Genomic DNA, 14,989 nt, shown 5'->3' with positions numbered 1-14,989 from the left:
CATTGCAGCAGTCGCTACATTTCAAAAGTACTTCATTGGTTGTAAAATGCTTTTGGAAATCATAACGTCATGAAAGGTACTTTAGAATTGTAAGCCATTCCATTCTACAAAATATAACATTTTTTTATTCATTCATTTGATGTGGCCAGCATTTATTGCCCATCCCTAGCTGAGACGGTGGAGGTGAGCTACCTTCTTGAACCACCAGAGTCCATCTGCTGTGAGTTGACCCATAATGCCGTTAGAGAGGGAATTCCAGGATTTTGACCCATATTTCTAAATACAATCTGCCTATTGTAAGATCCAAAGAACAATATTGTTCCTTTAATATTATAGGATGTCCTGAGACTCTTCACAGGACCATTATAAAATAAAATATGTCACTAAGCCACATAAGACAATAATAGAGCTAATGATCCCGAGATTACTCAAATAATTGTTTTATAAGAAGCATTGTAATAAGAAAAGTAAGGTTGCAAAGCATTTGGGATGGGATTTGAAAGCCTAAAGCACTTAATAATGCAGTGATCAGAATTAAAATGCTCAAAAGGCAGGGATAATAGCTGCGAACATTGTGAAACTGGAGGATATTCAAAATATAGAGAAAGGTCAGGTTTGGAGGAATTTTGAAAACAGGGATGAGAATTTGAAGACCCAGGTGTGGCTAAACTGGGAGCAGGAGAGGAAGAATAGAATAAGTAAAGATTTGATGCAAAGTAAAGTCTCAAGTTTATAGTAGAATACAAAATTGTTGATCAGCAGTGCGTATCTTAGAAAGTCAATTAATAAAGGCATCAGTGAGAGTTTTCAGTAGAAAAAGAGCTGAGGCAGGTGTAGAGTCAGGTGATGTTAAGTAACTGGAAATAGGCAGTCTTAGTGATGGCATGCATATCTGGTGAAATCTCATCTCAAGGTTAGTCATGACTCACACGTTGCAAGCGGAGTAGTTTTGAAATAACTCCACAGAGGCCAGAATGCTGTCACCTAGTTACCCTATACTTACACATGGAGAGTGCTCGCCACTAATCCAGCTCCCTCAGAGCCAGCTCTCAGAATGAACAGAACCTCTGACACTCCTGTTTTATCTGTCAGCCAGGACTCCCTGATTGACCCAGATTAACAGCTCCAATCAGGGAACTCATATTCTATGATGTCCACCTGGCTGACCTTGTTACAATCACACCAGGTTTAGCCTTAGACAATTGCCAAGGACAGACATAGAGTCATTAGAGAATGGAGTTAGTGGTGGAGACCAAAGACAATGGCTTCAGTCTTCGTGATATTTAATTGGAAGAATATTCTGCCCAACCAGTACAGTCATCTGACAGTCCAGCAATTGTGAAGGAGTAAAAAAATGTTGCCATGAGATAAAGTTGGGTGTTGTTGCGTTACATGTGGAATCTGATGCCAAGATTTCAGATGATGTTGCTGGGGGCAGCATGTGGTTTAAAAATAGGAGGCAACCAATTAAAGGTCATCATGGAGTACAGTGCAGAATTGGGAAGGTAACCCATTGGTGACAATTCTCTAACTATGATCAGAAAGACAAGCCTGGAACCAGGTGAATGCATTCCCATCCAGCTTGATAGTGCCATACATAACTATACGCTGTTTTACCTCAACTGGTAACTTGCGGGTTTGGGGGAAATCCTATTGTAAGTACAAACATCTGCAAGATGAAGAAATTGTTGATAAAACTGAATCCACACTAACTGAGCATAGAGTAAACATATTGTAACTTAAATTACAAATATCAGACATTGTTGAAAGATGCAGTCAAGTTTTGCAGTGCCTGTCCAGCAAAGAATAAGTGACAATGAGAATATAACATGGAGGATCCATACAGTTTTATATCAAAGAGCACATGTTTAAACCATTATTAAGTCCAGCTATTTCCACCACTGAAACGCAATTCAGTACTACTTACGCCACCGCTCATCACCTCCTGTTGTGCCTATTGTTTTATCTCTTACGGTCAGTACATGAAAACACCTTTAAGAGACATGCTCGTGACATACTCATTCCTGAAGAAGGGCTTATGCCCGAAACGTCGAATCTCCTGCTCCTTGGATGCTGCCTGACCTGCTACGCTTTTCCAGCAACACATTTTTCAGCTCCACATTATCACTGTACCAAATTATGTAACCTGATGGTATAAATAACACATACACAATCTGAACTAGAACCAAACGGAATTGTGTTGATCTGTGTAACTTAATAGCGTAACTTTAGCTCTAAACAGAGCTAGGTGGCATAGTGGCTCAGTGGTTAGCATTGCTGCCTCACAGCATCAGGGACCTGGATTCAATTCCAACCTCAGGCGACTGTGTGGAGTTTGCACATTCTCCCCATGTTCTTCCCACAATCCAAAGAAATGCAGTTAAAGTGAATTGGCCATGCTAAATTACCCATAGTGTTTAGGGATGTGTCGGCTAGCTGAATTCTTCAGGGGTAAATATAGGGTAAGGGAATGGGTGGGGTGGGCTACTCTTCAGAGGGTCGGTGTGAACTTGTTGGATGAAGGGCCTGTTTCCACACTGTAGGGAATCTTTGTGGACATGCTTATAAATGTAATATTTGGAAATAGTAATGAGGCATAATAAATGTCTGCTGGATCTTTGAAACCGTGCTATCCATGCCTGTTTTCTTATGTTAAAAGGGATAAATAAACATTGCTGCATCAGGTAATATATCCTGATGAAGGCAAAACCTACATTATGGTTCACAGAGGTGGCTACCTATAAAATGTTCCCAACATATGCTGGTAAATATTCAGAAAACTAATAGAAACCCAAATAGACGACAGCTTTGGACATCATAACATTGAAACAATCAGCAGCATCTGCTTCTGTGAGTACAGACAGTAGTACACGCAACCATACAGACCTGTAGATTGGACATTGACCAGCCAGAAGACAGAGGTAATTTCTTTATAATTAAAATCTAAGTTCCTTCAAGACAAAAGGAACTTCTAAGATTGGCTAAATTAAAAGGTAAAATGAACAGCTGCAAACCACTTTTGAGCTGAGGTACAGTGCTTTATAGAGGCTTAAAAATCTATAACACTTTGTTCCTGAAAGTTAACAACAGTTACTCTTAGAACAAGAGCAACTGGAAGATCTGTGAAAGAAAGAGCACATCCAACATCCACCAACACAATGTCTAGAGCCATTTTGTTTTCATTTACATTGACGCAAATGTGTGGTCCAATGCTTTTAGGGCTGTCTAACAGATAGCAGAAACCTTATTATGGAATTGGCATTTAATGACACCCTTTCTGAGCTATATACAGAATACATATGAATTTCCAATTTACAGACCAAACAAACAAACCTTCGAGAAGACTCTTGTTTTCCTTCAGTAAGGAAGGACTTCACAGAGTTAACATTTCTGATGTTTCCTTGAATGTTCAGAAAGATCCAGAAAAAGTTCTGGTAGATTCTTGAAGACCAACTCAGTGTAAAAATTATCTTTGGGATAAAAAGATTCCAACTATTGCCATACAGGCAGCAATTTCAAGAGTCTATTGACCAGTTTGTCAGAAGGTGTTACAGAAGTGCATGAGTGTGGCTTTACCGAAGAGCATCTCTCAGCAAGGCTTATTGAACTAATTGACATTTTGAGCAAAAGCCCTTCAGCAGGGGGCTGATCTCTAGCACCTGCAGTACTCACTTTCGCTTTATTCAATTAATCATCAACTCTATAAGGATTAAAGGCTTTAAGAAAGATCTCTCGGGCAAAGAAAAAGTGCCATACCATTGATGCTTGAGGATGGATGCATCATGATAGGCCAACAACAATTACAGGTAGTCAACACTATTGCTACAGTCAACAAAGTTAAAAATCACATGACACCAGGTTATAGTTCCACGGGTTTATTTGAAAGTACAAGCTTTCAGAGCACTGCTCTTTCATCAGGTAACTCCTTCGTCAGTCAACAAGGTGAACCAAACCAATACAATCTGTAACAGAGGAGAATTGTTGCACTGATCCAATTGCCAACTGGCTTTTCTGGATTTCTTTAGAGAATGTGCTACCAAAGAACATTGGGCATGTGCAGGAAATTTGGTTCCAAAAATCAAACTAGATGTAAGAACAAAACACAGTTGACCAACAAGATAGTACATCATCACAACACCAGCAGCAAAGAAAGTTTCAAGAAGGTGTATAAATGCAACGACATCATTGAAAGTTCAAAGTCAACTAAGCAAAATGAAAATCTCAGAAGGTGGTCAGGTTTTCCATGTTGTTAATACAATCAAATCACCATACAACAATCAAAATCCCCCATCCAGAAAAGGCAGGTTGACATGGGTTAAAAGCTAAAATCAACACAGGATCTGATGCCAACATATTGTCACTTAGCATTCTAATAGAAATGTACCTCAGTAAGTATTGCTGCATGGTACAACCTACATGAAACTATCTCACAGCGCATGACAGATCACCAATTGAAAACATTGTTCGAGTCATAGTGAGTCAGTGCCAATATGCAAACTTCCCTTGGCTTCCAGAAATCTTCCACTTGGCAGATACCAACAGCCCCACAGTGGCAGGGCAATCAGAATGCACAGATCTTGGTGTGATCACAATTCATGGGAATTAAAAATGCATCTACTCAGGTGTACAAGGCACATTTGATGCAATCAATTCAATCAACAAGCTTAAACACCTGCACCCAGACAGATTTGATGTGATCGTTGAGTTTAAGGGTGATGTAATATTTCTTCTTAAGGATGAAGCAACCCCATGTATTAATCCTTCAAGGAAGTGCAGTGTACATATTTAGAAGAAGCTTTGATCAGAACTGAACAACATGGAGTGAAATGGCAGAATCCAGAAGCTGAATCACCACACAGATTGGTGGAGTTCCAACATGTCTGTTTTACAGAAAAATGGCACCATAAGAATATTGTGTGCCATCTTTCTGTAAAACAGATATGCTGGAAAGATGTTGTGAAACTTGAAAGGGTTCAGAAAAGATTTATGAGCATGTTGCCAGGGTTGGAAGATTTGAGCTATAGGGAGAGGTTGAATAGTCTCAGGATGTTTTCCCTGGAGTGTCGGTGGCTGAGGGGTGACCTTAGAGAGACTTATAAAATCATGAGGGGCATGGATATGATAAATAGACAAAATCTTTTCCTTGGGATGGGGGAGTCCAGAACCAGAGGGCATAGGTTTAGGGTGAGAGAGGAAAGCTATAAAAGGGAGGTGCAGCTTTTTCACACAGAAGGTGGTGTGTGTATGAAATGAGCTGCCAGAGGAAGGTGTGGATGCTGGTATAATTACAACATTTAAAAGATAAATGGATGGGTATATGAATAGGAAGGGTTTAGAGGGATATGGGCCAAGTGCTGGCAAATGGGACTAGATGAGATTAGGATATCTGGTTGGTATGGATAAGTTGGATTGAGGGGTCTGTTTCCATGCTGTACATCTCTATGATGCTAAGATTATGCCGAGATCCAAGGCACCTCAGCCTTTCACAGCTAATGCCTCGTTTGTAACATTTACTTGTAAAGGTGCAAGGGTTTAACTTTGAAGTCACCTTTAGGTCAGGTATTAGGATGATTAAGTCTGACACACCAAGCAAGTTATCCAAACTACACAAAGGCCCAACTGTACCTTCTGATCTACTTGTTGATGTTCTGACTAGGAGGTTGAAGACATTCTCAACTTTAATCTGTGACACTTTAACAAGAGTGAGTGTCAACATTTGAAATTGGTGACTGCCAAAGTTCATCAACCAGAAAAGTTGCAAAAATAATATTACAAGGGAAAAATTTCAGGCTGTAAAAGGCTGCTCCTTTTTTGAGGTATTTTAGGTGCTGGAGGTGATTTCCTTGAATTCCAGGAGCAGCAATTACTGCTTTATATGTTGTTGCATTGTTTTGGAACTTTGGAGAAAAAAAAAGTCAAAGCAACAGCACTTTTAAAAGGGAGACAAAGGGACAGATAAAGGAAGAATATGGTGAGGTCAGTGCAGGTGAGAGAGAGAGAGGGAGAGAGAAACCCACAGTGCTGACACAGCAGTGAACCTGTACAGTTACTGCCTTTGTTGTTTGAATTAATATATCGCTGGACATCGGAGTGCATCTAAGAAAGTTAACAAACAGTGAAATTCGCAACTAATCTTAGAGGAACCTGTTTGGGAGAGGTCAGAGCACCGAAACAGATAAGTGAATATTTTAAGCCTGGCCTGATAGTAAGTCTGCAGTAGTGAGTAGAGTGGGTTCTTTCTTGATTTATGTTATATTGAGATATGTCTCTTTATTAAACTTAAGAATATAAGCCATAAATATTAATTTAAACTGGAACAGTGTTTTGCAGAGGAACAAGACGGTGCTATTTTCTGGGTTTGTAGATTGAAAGAAGCAAAAATGGCCCTTAGTAGATATGCTCTTCTTGTTGGATATGGGAGTTTAGGGAGCATTTACATGTTACTGAGGATAATATCTGCAATAAATGCTGTTGATTGCAAATCCTATCAGATCGAATGGATCAGTTGGAGACACAGTTAGAGGCAATGGGGCATTTACAAGAGCAAGGGGATGTGATGGATGGTAGATATAGGAAGGTGGAAAAGTCACAGATACAGTCACATAGATGGGTTAACTCCAGGAAAGGTAGGAGAGGTAGGCAGGTAGTGCAGGAGTCTTCTGTGGCTATCCCCATTTCAAACAAGTATACTGTTTTGGAAAATGTAGGGGGTGATGGATTCTTTGTGGAACATAGCACAAACAGCCAGGTTTCTGGTATTGAGTCTGGTTCTAATGCAATGAGGGGTATGTTGGATTCCAAGAGATCGATTGTGTTTGGAGACCCACTAGTCAAAGATTCAGACAGACGTTTCTGCGGTCAGCAGCGAAAAATCAGAATGGTGTGTTGCTTCCCTGGTGCCAGGATCAAGGATGTTTCAGAGACAGTGCAGACTGTTCTCACGGGGGAGAGGGGCCAGTAGGAGGTCATTGTTCACATTGAAACCAACGACATAGGAAGGGAAAAGGTTGAGATTCTGAAGGGAGATTACAGAGGATTCAAAAAGGATGTCCTTGAGAGTAGTAATATCTGGATTACTCCAAGTGCTGCGAGCTAGTGAGGGCAGGAATAGGAGGATAGAGCAGATCATTGCATGGCTGAGGAGTTGGTGTATGGGAGAAGGATTCACATTTTTGGATCATTGGAAGCTCTTTTGGGGTAGAAATGACCTGTACAAGAAGGATGGATTGCACCTAAATTGGAAGGGGACTAATATACTGGCAGGGAGATTTGTGAGAACTGCTCAGGAGAATTTAAACTAGTAAGATGGGGGGGGGGGGGGGGGGGGTCAGGGTGTGGGGGGGGGGGAGGACCAGTTGGAATGTGGGATACAGGGAGATAGTGAGGAAAGAGATCAATCTGAGACTAGTACAGTTGAGAACAGAAGTGAGTCAAACAGTCAGGGCAGGCAGGGACAAGGTAGGACTAATATATTAAACTACATTTATTTCAATGCAAGGGGCCTAACAGGGAATGCAGCTGAACTCAGGTCATGGTTAGGAACATGGGACTGGGATATCATAGCAATTACGGAAACATGGCTCAGAGATGGACAGGATTGGCAGCTTAATGTTCCAGGATACAAATGCTACAGGAAGGGTAGAGAGGGAGGCAAGAGAGGAGGGGGGGGGGTGGCATTTTTCATAAGGGATAGCATTACAGCTGTACTGAGAGAGGGAAATACATCCAAGGAAGTTATTTGGGTGGAACTGAGAAATAAGAAAGGGATGATCACCTCATTGGGACTGTATTATAGACCCCCTAATAGTCAGTGGGAAATTGAGAAACGACTTTGTAAGGAGATCTCAATTATCTGTAAGAATAATAGAGTGGTTATGGTAGGGAATTTTAACTTTCCAAACATAGACTGAGACTGCCATAGTGTTAAGGGTTTAGATGAAGAGGACTTTATTAATTGTGTACAAAAAAATTTTCTGATTCAGTATGTGGATGTACCTACTAGAGAAGGTGCAAAACCTGACCTACTCTTGGGAAATAAGGCAGTGCAGGTGACTGAGGTGTCAGTGGGGGAGCACTTTGGGGCCAGTGACCATAATTCTATTAGTTTCAAAATAGTGATGGAAAAGGATAGACTGGATCTAAAAGTTGAAGGTCTAAATTGAAGGAAGGCTATTTTGACGGTATTAGGCAAGAACTTTCAAAAGCTCAATGGGGCAGATATTCGCAGGTTAAGGGAGAGCTGGAAAATGGGAAGCCTTCAGAAATGAGATAATGAGAGTCCAGAGACAGTATATTCCTGTTAGGCTGAAAGAAAAAGCTGGTAGGTATAGGGAATGCTGGATGACAAAAGAAATTGAGGATTTGATTAAGAAAAAGAAGGAAGCATATGTAAGGTATAGACAGGATAGATCGAGTGAATCCTTAGAAGAATACAAAGGCAGTAGGAGTATACTTAAGAGGAAAATCAGGAGAGCAAAAAGGGGATATGAGACAGCTTCGACAAATAGAGTTAAGGAGAATCCAAGGGGCTTTTACAAATACATTAAGGGCAAAAGTGTTAATAGGGAGAGAATAGGGCCCTTCAAGGCTCAGCAAGGCGGCCTTTGTGTGGAACTGCAGAAGATGGGGAGATACTAAATGAGTATTTACTGTGGAAAAGGACATGGAAGATACAGAATGTAGGGAAATGGATGGTGACATCTTGAAAAATGTCCATTTTACAGAGGAGGAAGTGCTGGATGTTTTGAAACACATAAAAGTGAATAAATTACCAGGACCTGATCAGATGTACCCTAGAACTCTGTGGGAAGCTAGAGTAATGAATGCTGGGCTTCTTGCTGAGATATTTATATTATCGATAGTCAAAGGTGAGGTGCCGGAAGACTGGAGGTTGGCTAACATGGTGCCACTGTTTAAGAAAGATGGTAAGGACAAGCCAGGGAACTATAGACCAGTGAGCCTGATGGTGGTGGTGGGCAAGTTGTTGGAAGGAATCCTGAGGGACAGGATGTACCTGTATTTGGAAAGACAAGTACAGATTAGGGATAGTCAACATGGCTTTGTGTGTGGGAAATCATGTCTTACAAACTTGATTGAGTTCTTTTGAAGAAGTAACAAAGAGGATTGATGAGGGCAGAGTGGTTGACATGATCTATATGGATTTCAGTAAGGCGTTTGACAAGGTTCCCCATGGGAGACTGGTTAGCAAGGTTAGATCTCATGGAATACAGGGAGAACTAGCCAGTTTGATACAGAACTGGCTCAAAGGTAGAAGACAGAGGGTGGTGGTGGAGGATCGTTTTTAGACTGGAGGCCTGTGACCAGTGGAGTGCCACAAGGATCAGTACTGGGCCCACTAATTTTATCATTTATATAAATGATTTGGATGGAGGTATAGTTAGTAAGTTTGCAGATTAAACCAAAATTGGAGGTGTAGTGGACAGCAAAGAAAGTTACCTCAGATTACAATGGGTTCTTGATCAGATGGGCCAATGGGCTGAGAAGTGGCAGATGAAGTTTAATTCAGATAAATGAGAGGTGCTGTATTTTGGAAAAGCAAATCTTAGCAGGACTTATACACTTAATGGTAAGGTCCTAGGGAGTGTTGCTGAACAAAGAGACCTTGGGGTGCAGGTTCATAGCTCCTTGAAAGTAGAGTCACAGGTAGATAGGATAGTGAAGAAGGCGTTTGGTATGCTTTCCTTTATTGGTCAGAGTATTGAGTACAGGAGTTGGGAGGTCATGTGGCGGCTATGCAGGACATTGGTTAGGCCACTGGTGGAATATTGCATGCAATTCTGGTCTCCTTCCTATCGGAAAGATGTTGTAAAACTTGAAAGGGTTCAGAAAAGATTTACAAGGGTGTTGCCAGGGTTGGATGATATGGAGATGCTGGTGTTGGACTGGGGTGTACAAAGTTAAAAATCACACAACCCCAGGTTATAGTCCAACAGGTTTAATTGAAAGCACGAGCTTTCAGAGCGCTGCTCCTTCATCATATGGTTGTGGAGTACACAATTGTAAGACACAGAATTTATAGTAAAAGTTTACAGTGTGATGTAACTGAAATTATACATTGAAAAATACCTTCATTGTTTGTTAAGTCTTTCATCTGTTAGAATGACCATGTTAGTTTCACTTCTTTCTTATGTAAATCACAAAACTTTCTTTAAAAGTTACATTCTCGGGTTAATTTTAACAATTGGTGGCAGCCAGATAACATGTTGAAGGTGTTCGTCCCCTGTGTTCTGTTGTCTGTGCCATAACGTTTAGACTGGTTCTAACCTAAAAAAATGAGTTAAGAGTCTTACATGGATTCATCCAGTTTTTCAGCAAAATACAATGTAACTCTGTAAGTACAAATTCACCCCACAAATGTATATGTGTATGTGTGTGTGTGGTGGGGTGTTGTGAGTGTCTGTGAGAGAGAGTGTATGTGTGTGTAAAAGGGTCTAAGTATGTGAGAGGGTCCATGTGTGAGTTTGGGAGTGTGTGCATGTAGGAATGTCTGTGTGTGTGTATAGTGCAATGGTGGTCACCTGTAGTGTGACACGAACCCAAGGTCCCAGTTGAGGCCCTCCCTATGTGTACCAAACTTAGCTATCAGCTTCTGCTCGGTCACGTTTTGCTGCTGCCTGTCCCGAAGTCCACCTTGGAGGATGGTCACCCGAAGGTCCGAGGTCGAATGCCCTGGACCGCTTAAGTGTTCTCCAACTGGGAGAGAACACCCCTGTCTGTTGATTGTTGTGCGGTGCCCATTCAGCCTCTGCTCAGTTTCACCAATGAACCACGCCTAAGGGCATTCTTGCCTGCAGCGTATGACCCTACCGTGACAGGGTTCTATGGAGTTGTCTTGAAAGCAGGGCAGCTTGCTATGAACAACGATCTGTTTGAAGTTTGGTGGTTGTTTAAAGGTGAGCAGTGGAGGTGTGGGGAAGGTCTTGGCAAGGTACTCATCTTCATTGATGATGTGTTGCAGGTCATGAAGAACATAGCATAGTATTTCAGCTCCTGGGAAATACTGAACAACGAAGGGTACCCTGTCGGTCCCAGCATATGTCTGTCGCCTGAGGAGGTCATTACAGTTCCTTGCTGTGACACGATGGAACTGGCGGTCGAAGAGTTGGGCATTGTACCCCATTCTTATGAGGCATCCCTGAGTACTTCCAGGTGCCAGTCATGTTCCTCCTCATCTGAACAGATCCGGGGTACACGTCGGGCTTGTCCATAGGGGATGGCTGTTTTAATATGTTTTGGGTGGAAGCTGGAGAAGTGTAGCATTGTGAGGTTGTCTGTGGGTTTGCGGTAGAGTGTGGTGCTGAGGTGTCTGTCCTTGATGGAGACATGTGTCCAAGAATGAGATAGACAGTCGAGAGTAGTCCATGGTGAGTTTGATGGTGGGATGAAACTTGTTGATGTCACTGTGTAGTTTTATCAGTGACTCCTCACCATGGGTCCAGAGGAAGAAAATGTCTTCAATGTACCTGGTGCATAGTGTTGGTTGGAGGTCCTGCAGAGAGGAGAATTCTTGTTCGAACCTGTGCATGAAGATGTTGGCATACTGGGGTGAAAATTTGGTCCCCATGGCTGTTCCATGTGTCTAGATGAAGAACTGGTTGTCAAAGGTGAAGACGTTGTGATCGAGGATAAAGCAGCTGAGTTGTAGGATGGTGTTCGGAGATTGGTGTTATGAGATTGGAAGTTGTTGGTGTTGAGTACTGAGGCTGTTGTCATGATGCCGTCATTGTGGGGAATGCTGGTGTAGAGCCTGAAACGTCCATTGTGACGAGGAATGTTCCTGGTTCGACTAGTCCATGGGTGCTGAGTTTCTGTAAGGAATCCATAGGGTCGCGACAGAAGCTGGGGAGCCCTGTACAATGGGTTTCAAGGTGCCTTTGACATAGTCAGAGAGGTTCTCACACAGGGTCCCTTTGCCTGATACGATTGGCTGGTGAATTGACTTTGTGTATCTTTGGAAGGCAGTAGTAGTCGCCTAAGTGCGAAGTGTGTGGAATGAGGGTGCGTAGGGAACTCTGAAGGACTGGATCCAAAGTCCTGATCAGTGCGTTTAATTCTCGGGTGTGTTCTTTGGTCAGATCAGCTGGTAGTTGCCTGTCGTGTTGCTGGTTGTTCAGTTGTCGGTACACTTCCTTGCAGTAATCTGTTCTATTCTGAATGACAATGGCTCCTCCTTTATCTGCTGGTTTGATGACAATGTTGTGATTGGTTTTGAGAGTATGGATGGCGTTACGTTGTGAATGGGTGATGTCTTGCTCTACCTTGTGGGGACGGCTGATGAACCTGGCATTTACATATTTCCTAACGGTTTGAGCATACATGAAAAGCCCAGGGCAGCGGCCATCCAGTGGGGTCCAAGTTGACTCCTTCTTTGGTTGCTCCTCTACAGATTCCTGTGAAGACTGTTCCAGTTCGTCAGTGGGCTCATTGGGATCGCTACTGGCACCTTGAAAAAAAGAAAGATTAGAATCAATCTAAACATGATGGCACAGACAACAGCACACAGGGGGCCAACACCTTCACCATATTGTGTGGGATGACACCAATTGTTAAAGTTAACCTGAAAATGTAACTTTTAAAGAAAGTTTTGTGATTTACATATGAAAGAAGTGAAACTAATGTGATCATTCTAACAGATGAGAGACTTTACAAATAATCAAGGTATTTTTCAATGTATAATTTCAGTTACATCACACTGTAAACTTTTGCTATAAATTATATGCCTTACAATTGTGTCCTCCACAACCATCTGATGAAGGAACAGCGCTCTGAAAGCTAGTGCTTTCAATTAAACCTGTTAGACTATAACCTGGTGTTGTGCGATTTTTAGCCAGGGTTGGAGGGTTTGAGCTATAGGAAGAGGTTGAATAGGCTGCGGCTGTCTCCCCTGGAGCGTTGGAGGCTGAGGGGTGACCTTATAGAGGTTTACAAAATTATGAGCGGCATGGATAGGGTAAATAGACAAAGTCTTTTCCTTGGGTGGGGTAGTCCAGAACTAGAGGGTATAGGTTTAGGGTGAGATGGGAAAGATATAAAAGAGACCTAAGGGGCAACTTTCTCATGTAGAGGGTGGTACGTGTGTAGAATGAGCTGCCAGAGGAAGTGGTGGAGGCTGGTACAATTTAAGCATTTAAAAGGCATTTGGATGGGTATATGAACAGGAAGGGTTTGGAGGGATATGGGCTGGGTGCTAGCAGGTGGGACTAGATTGGTTTGGGCTATCTGGTCAGCATGGACAAGTTGGACCGAAGGATCTGTTTCTGTGCTGTACATCCCTATGACTATGACTCTATATATCTTATAATAAATCATAATCTAGGGTTAACCTGACAATATTAAAAAAGTACCAAATAGAATGTATTCATTTTGACCGTACAAAAACAAAATTAGTACATCAAGACAAATCATTTTTGAAGCAAATAAGTGTTGATACTGAAATGGTTACATCAAGATATCATGTCCATGCTACATAGGGACACATGGGTATTGAACACACAAGAAAGCTGGCAGATATGTCTGTGTACTCTCCGGGGATCTATCAGAATATTCCACTTGAATGCATGTGAGACATGCCAAAGGTATTAACCCCAGCAGCAGAGGGAGCCTCTGTATCCACGAGATGTTCCATCCACTCCTTGGACAAAAGTACCACCATATCCATTCCCAGCACAAAGGAAAGATTTTGTCCTTGTACATGATTACTTGACAAAATTGACCATTGTTCAACAACTCAGCAATGCAAAAAACATGACTGTCACTGACATAATGAGCACTATTTTCAGCTTACTCTGTATCCCAGAATGGATAACATTTGACAAAAGACCTTAGTACACCAGCAAACCATGCCTCGAGGAGGTCATGTTGTGGCTGTGCAGGACATTGGTTGGGCCACTTTTGGAATATTGCGTGCAATTCTGGTTTCCCTCCTATAGGAACGATGTTGTGAACCCTGAAAGGGTTCACTAAAGATTTATGAGGGTGTTACCAGGGTTGGAGGATTTGACACGTAGGGAGAAGCTGAATAGACTGGGGCTATTTTCTCTGGAGCATTGGAGGCTGGGGGGTGGCCTTATAGAAGCTTATAAAATTATGACGGGCATGGGTCGGGTAAATAGGCAAGGTCTTTTCCTTGGGTGGGGGAGTCCAGAACTAGAGGGCATAGGTTTAAGGTGAGAGGGAAAAGATATAAAAGAGACCTTAGGGGTAACATTTTTACACAGAAGGTAGTGTGTGTATGGAATGAGCTGCCAGAGGAAATGGTGGAGGCTGATATAATTTCAACATTTAAAAGGCACCTGGATGGGTATCTGAATCAAAAGGGTTGAGAGGGATATGAATCAAATACTGGCAAATGGGATTAGATTTATCTAGGATACCTGGTTGGCATGGATATGTTGGATTTATTTCCATGCTGTACAGCTCTATGACTCCATGACAAGTGATCCATATGACATTACCATTCTACTGCGCTTGATCAAAGAATTGTACTATAAAAAGAATTTTCTAAAATATGCAACCAGCCCAGATTGTGTGACATTACTGATCACGTTGCAAATGAACAAAAGCCAGCTCAGACCAGTATGTGAAGACAGTGAGGAAGAACATTCCAACAATGCTGACTGTGCAATGATGTTGAGTGGCAGCAAGATAACAAAGTTGTCAAACAAGTTCAACAGAGAATACCACATACCTCTCCAGATGGGTATGCAATCATCATATCAGGATGGGTCATCTAACATTCGTAACACTAGACTGAACTTCGAGTTGTTAGTCTTCTAAGCACAGTTTTACTTGTTGATATAGTTATCGAATTGACAGCACTTGTCTATGTACAGATGTGTATATCTGCTTGAATTTTTATTTTTGTCTTTAGAAAATGGAGGATGTTGTGCTTTGTCTCATGGTGAGTGTATCAATACGCAGGGGTCCCCAATTTTCAGATGTTTAACTTAAGAACTCTTGTACTTATGAA

The 14,989-nt window shown here is 41.9% G+C and overlaps 1 protein-coding gene across 1 annotated transcript in view; it reads right to left on the bottom strand.

The window, feature by feature from the left end:
• Positions 1–9,715: 9,715 nt before the first annotated feature.
• Positions 9,716–14,989, bottom strand: part of LOC140463775 (uncharacterized) — a 30,789-nt gene continuing 25,515 nt past the window's right edge. The window contains exon 3 of the mRNA XM_072558086.1: positions 9,716–12,463. Within this exon, the coding sequence (XP_072414187.1) occupies positions 11,916–12,463 (548 nt within the window). The 3' untranslated portion in view covers positions 9,716–11,915. The remainder of the gene's footprint in view (positions 12,464–14,989) is intronic.

Source organism: Chiloscyllium punctatum, chromosome 39, assembly GCF_047496795.1.
Source record: "Chiloscyllium punctatum isolate Juve2018m chromosome 39, sChiPun1.3, whole genome shotgun sequence".
Taxonomy (NCBI): Eukaryota; Metazoa; Chordata; class Chondrichthyes; order Orectolobiformes; family Hemiscylliidae; genus Chiloscyllium; species Chiloscyllium punctatum.
The sequence above is the reverse complement of the archived record's forward strand: the minus strand, read 5'-3'. Positions and strand labels throughout refer to the sequence as shown.